This window comes from Onychomys torridus, chromosome 3 (genome assembly GCF_903995425.1).
Source record: "Onychomys torridus chromosome 3, mOncTor1.1, whole genome shotgun sequence".
NCBI lineage: Eukaryota > Metazoa > Chordata > Mammalia > Rodentia > Cricetidae > Onychomys > Onychomys torridus.
In genome coordinates this window covers 65947054-65952602 of record NC_050445.1, presented here as the reverse complement: position 1 = coordinate 65952602, position 5549 = coordinate 65947054, and the positions used below count along the sequence as shown (strand labels likewise).

Genomic DNA, 5549 nt, shown 5'->3' with positions numbered 1-5549 from the left:
AACTTAAACTAGGACGGAGTAGCTGGAAAGACCATATTTGAGCACACTATGAGTTCTTACGACCTATAAAACAAAACATCCACAGTATCATTATACATGAGTCTGTGGTAAAAATCAAAACTTGTGAGCCAGCAAGACAGCTCAGTGAGTAAAGATACTTTGCCTCCGAGCCTGATGACTAAGTCTATCCCTGGGACCCACACAGCACAGAGCCCCAACTCCTAAAATCTGTCCTCAACCTCCCCATGTGCCACGGCATGCACACATATGCACATGCTAACATCCCCAAATACATACATACAATACACACAAAACACATATACAAATAAATGTAATCTTAAACATTTTTAAAATATTTATTTAAAAAAATAACTTTTGTTTTGGAAATGCCCAAACTGGGACTAGTACTAACTGCAATATTCTGAAACTCCTCAAGTACTGTCCTATCCATTTAATCTTTTCAACTTAGCTTTATATCTTTTCTGACTCCAGGACAGGAGAGCAATGTTTGATGAACTCAAGTCATATCCAGCATGTGCCAACTCTTTGATTCGAGTTTTTAAAGTAGTTATGCTTGCATCCAAAACCCTAGGGTTTTCAATTATTTGTGAAATGCTGATTTTTCCTTCTATGAGACAGTCTATTTTATCATTAAACTTTTTCTCTGACAAGAAGACCACATTCAGATAGCTTAGGACAAACTTCTGCACCTCCTCATTAGTGCATCCCAGAGAGAGCAGCTTCTCTTGGACATTTGTGTAGTTCCTTTTGGTACAGTCATTGGAAAGATCTAGGATTCCAGCTCCTGGGCCACATATCAGAAGCAGCAGGTTCTCCTTGTTTAAGTTGAAAGTTGACTGTAGAAATTCAATGTTAGTTTTCACCCGTTTGGTGCTCTGAATTAAGATGGAAGGATTTTTAGAAATTATCTTCCTGACAAAATCTGTGGGATCATTGTGACCTAAGGATATACTGGTCTCCTGCAAAAATTCAACCATTTGTTTATTCAAATTCAGGCTATTGGAGAAGGTTCTAGGAGCACTGGTCAACAGTCGATATAGGCATTTATTAGTCAACCCAACAGAGAAGAGGAACTTTATATTATTCTCTAAGTTTAGGTTGTTATTAGACCGAAAAAAGGATTCAGGAGAACGCTCCAAAATATTTACAATTTCAAGGTCTGATGCCATAATCTTTCTCCACAGTTCCCACCTTTTTGAAAGACCTTCAAGAGTGCGTGTTATGGCTCGTGGGTATCTTGATATGATACTACCAATCACTTTGTCACTAGCTCCTTTGGAAAGAAGGAATATCTTCAGCGCCTGCTCATTTGTACCCACCCTGTTAAACACTCCGGGCTGCCGTCTCCTCGCCATGTCAACATCAACTCCCATGGTAAGTAAGTTCTTCAGTAGGTCCTCATTCTTCAAGGGCTCCTTGTCTTTACTGTCACATTTCACACTAAAAGGCCTCAATGAAATCGATTTGAGGAAAATTTCTGCTGAATATTGGATCATCCAACCTCTTGAACCAAAGAGGAAGTTCCTTGTCATACACCAGACGTTTCTTGATGCCATAATCATCAGATAGCCTAAAGTTTTTCAAATGCTGTGTAAAATAACATATAATGTTATATGAATGCCTTGTTAAATAGCCAATGACAATATTATGATCCTTTAAATACAATGGACCTTTCCAGAAGAAAACACCTATTCCTCCACCTTTCCTGGTTCTGCACTCATACTCTGCCTCACGGCTTCTGTTGGATACCTAGGGACATAGGGCTCTACCACCTTCAACACAAAGAGGAGCAGAATAGCACCACTGCTGCCCCAAACTGCCCTGCCCTTGTATGTTCTTTCTACTTCATTGTGCCTGTTTTGACTATCCAGAATTAACTCCCCCCAACCCAATACCAATCTCTTTTTTTGTGGTTTCTACATCTTGGTTTGTTCCTAATAAATGGCATTTTAACTACCATCTTGCCCTTTCAGCTGGTCAGATGTCTGACCTGACCATTCCCACAGACACTAGATTTCTTTGTTTCTGGCCACCTTGATTTCAAACCATGAATGCAGCCCTGAAAAACAACACTTCAGATTGTCTAGTTTCCATCTTTAGTGTCTTTTTCTGGATTTATAGTATCCTTTAAATGGATCACATTGCTTCCTAGCTTATTCAAATCTCTGGACAACAGCTACCAACACCAATCTCCACCTCAGTTGCCCAAATTGTTTCCTTGATTGTAATGCAATATTTCTAAGTTAATTTCCATCTTCAAAATTATATAATTGAGGGAACAGTGTTCAGTGGTAGGTTCAGTGGTACAGCACATGCTTAGCATGCATGAGGACTTGAGTTCAAACCCCAACACCAAAAAGGAGAATAAACCTTTTTCTCCACCATACCTAGAAGCAGTCATGTCCTCCTTTTATTTCTTTTTTTCATTCAAGGGTGGCTCCTAGTAGGTCAAACACTCCAATGACGGCCATATAACCAAAGGAATATAGGTAACTCTAATTGAACTCAATGGCTTGAGTGAGAGAGAGAGAGAGAACAAAGTTGAATGGTTATAGCATGGGAGGTGGATCTAGGAGGAGTTGGAGGAGGGGGTGAATAGGATCAAAACTCTCAAGTAATTAATGAAAAAATACACATTCAAAAACAACTAAGGCTCTAGCTTGTACCTTTTCCCTTCCAGACACTCATGGGTGACCTCTGCTGGAGAACAGAACTAAACACTATCAGATTTCAGTCAGACAAGTTTTATAAAGAGCTTTATAAGTAAGAGTGAAAAATGATCCAACAAGATATAAAGAGGTTACACAGTGTAATTCTTAAACTATACTCGTCTTATCGTGTGAAAATTTTTACTTTTAGTAAATTCTCTTCAGATACTTAGCACCATAGTAAACAGATAAACATGTCACAGAATATTCAAGAGAAATTCTAATACAGATAAACCAAAAATAAGCAAAAAGTTATGCCAAGACTCCTAACAAATGGGTAAAAAATCTGTCAGGGATTCTGTTAGATCTTCACAATTTGATTTTGTTTCTCTTTATATAACTTATTCTCAAACAAGTAACTTCTAAATGAGTCAACATGCCCAGGACTGAACAGAGCATCTATGAAGCCCCAAACCAGCTCTCCTCTGATTAATGCCATTTAAGATAAGCACTGGGGGGCTTGAATTTCTTCCTCCTTCTTACCCCACACTCATCAAACTGTACATGTAGCTTCACTCAAAAAAGTAACAAAGCAATCTTACTCTGAACATCCTGGCACATTCTAATCTCTTTGTCTTTGCTGTCTTCTCATTATTTTTAACTGATACAACAAATATAATATATCATATATCATATATCATATACATGATACGTGTGTGTGTATGAGTGTGTGTGTGTGTGTGTGTGTGTGTGTGTACATATGCGTGCGCGCTTTGCTTTTATTGCCCTCATTACCACTGACCCACACGACTGGCCCTCTTCCTCCTCCCAAAGTTCCTCTTTTGCTTCCATGTCACACACATGCATATACATATATAACTTACATAAATCTAAATTCTACATTAGAAACATGCCCTATTGTTTTCCCCCATAATTTTCTTATTCCCCATCCCTTTGTTAGATTCCATTTCTCCCCAGCCAGTGTTTTCTACTTTCCTAACACACACACACACACACACACACACACACACACACACACACACACTCACACCTTTCTGAGTTTCACTTATATTGTTAAATTGTCTGTTCTTTCAGATAGGGTCAATTTCTTGAATCCTAGCTGTACAAGCAAAGTGTTGCAAAAACACAATATCCCTTTTAAAACAGATTGTTGAGCTGAATTTGTAATCTCTGGCAAGAGGTTACAATAGCCTAATGCAATTTTTTTAAAAAGTAAATATCGAATAATTTACTTTGATCTTCCTCTCGAAATAAACCATTTTCATAAGTAATGCTAAATTTAGCGAATATGATGAAAACCTTGGTGACTGTAACTAGCGAGGTCTAAGGAGGGGGCTTATGTTCCCTTCTGTTCCTGAGAGACAGCTAACGGGCTTTTAAAGAAAACAGCTAATCACTGGCACTGGGGCACCACAACCCAGCTACTCTTTTGACCCAGCACTTAAGTGTAATGACTTTTACAGAACTACATCTCCACATCATATCTGTCTTAAGATAGGAGACTTTGGATCTCTCCAAAAAAGGTAAGGAGCAGATGTTTCTACAATCACAGCTCCAATCCGGAAAAGAAAAGGCAAAGTATCGCCAGCGAGGTAGAGAATAAAGAGATCCAGGCTAGACACGTTTTCTGTTTTGTTTTGTTTTTATGAGACACACTACCTCCGGCAAACTAAACATTTCTCAGTCATGATGAAAAGAAAACCGCAACAAAACGCCCACCTCCGTGCAAGGTGGGAGAAAGGTAGCGGAATCACAATGGGCTTTAACAGCAGAACTCAATGTTTCACGTACATTTTCTCCTTAATCCGCCACATACACAACGACGTAAGGGGTGGGCACTGTCCCTAAAGTTACAAATGTTGGCACAATCCGAGCTCCTTTACTATCTAAAGTGTAGAGGATGGGTCTAAGCTCAAAACCACCGTAAAACCTCAGGGCAGGCTGTCCTTCCCTCCAGCGCAATTCGGCTATGACCTTCAGCATTGCACTGCAGGGCAGAGACTCACGACCCGCTGAGAAACACTGCAGCAGCTCCCAAGCTCACCCGTGCCGTGTTTTGTATTCGCGCTCCTTACCAAAGTTCGCGGTAGACAACTTTTACTTCCGCTTCTAGAAGCCCAGAAAGGATGGGAGGGCGGAAGTAAAGACTAACTTCCGGCTCTGGCCGGGCGCAGAGATGACGTCATCTAACCTGCGCCCCCAGGCGGCGGTGCCTAAATCCTTGCTAATCTGACCGCTGGAGCCCAGCAGGGGGCAGCAAGAGACCATTCTGGATGCCAGGATTAGCCTATGGGGCTGGTTTTGGAACATCTCTGGGCCTGGTATCCTGTCTGTACCAAGAACAGGTTCAGTTTTGGTCACACTCTTCTCTTAGGTTGCTTTATAGATCATTAATTTCTTTTGCATTTTTCTGTTTGGTTTGGTGTTTGCAAGAATAAAGATTTATCTTGGGGAATTTAAATGACTAACAATCAGTTTACCTGGTAAGTGAAACTACCAGTGGTCTCAACTTCTGCCTGAATATTCTCTGCTCTATATGCCCCGTGCATTTTCTTTTATGAACTCCAGAGCATGCTTAAGTCTCTATGAAAGTGATGTCATTGAGAAAAAGTATAGCTGAGATATTGGAGAGTTTGGGTAATAGAAATACCAAAGGTAGGGAGTGAAAAGTGAGGAGCAAATAAGAAAAGGATTAATAATGCCCCGGGGCAGAAAGAGAAAATGAGGTGAATGATGTATTAGCAAATCGAATGTCTTTGTTTTATGCTGAGGTCACCACAATGCTGAGAACCTTGAGTGATACAACAACAAAATTTGTAACAGAGAATAAAAATCTACCAATAGAAAATACCATGGATT

At 40.0% G+C, this 5549-nt stretch overlaps 1 protein-coding gene across 3 annotated transcripts; it reads right to left on the bottom strand.

Annotated features, from left to right (window-relative positions):
• Positions 1-342: 342 nt before the first annotated feature.
• On the bottom strand, positions 343-4821 carry Mterf1 (mitochondrial transcription termination factor 1). Of its 3 annotated transcripts, XM_036180316.1 has the most exons (4): positions 4766-4821; positions 2409-2533; positions 1341-1608; positions 343-857 (listed from the first exon to the last, which is right to left on the bottom strand). In XM_036180316.1, the coding sequence occupies exons 3-4, from the start codon at positions 1581-1583 to the stop codon at positions 444-446; spliced, it is 657 nt and encodes a 218-aa protein (XP_036036209.1). In that variant the 5' UTR covers positions 1584-1608; positions 2409-2533; positions 4766-4821; the 3' UTR covers positions 343-443. The 3 variants fall into 3 exon arrangements, with proteins under 3 accessions (XP_036036209.1, XP_036036207.1, XP_036036208.1); XM_036180314.1 differs by having other exon boundaries at positions 343-1608; XM_036180315.1 differs by lacking the exon at positions 2409-2533 and having other exon boundaries at positions 343-1608; positions 4766-4816.
• Between the last annotated feature and the right edge of the window lie 728 nt (positions 4822-5549).

Excerpts from the sequence above, each read along its gene's own strand:
- Mterf1 (XM_036180314.1), bottom strand. The coding sequence starts at position 1,583 with ATGATTATGGCATCAAGAAACGTCTGGTGTATGACAAGGAACTTCCTC.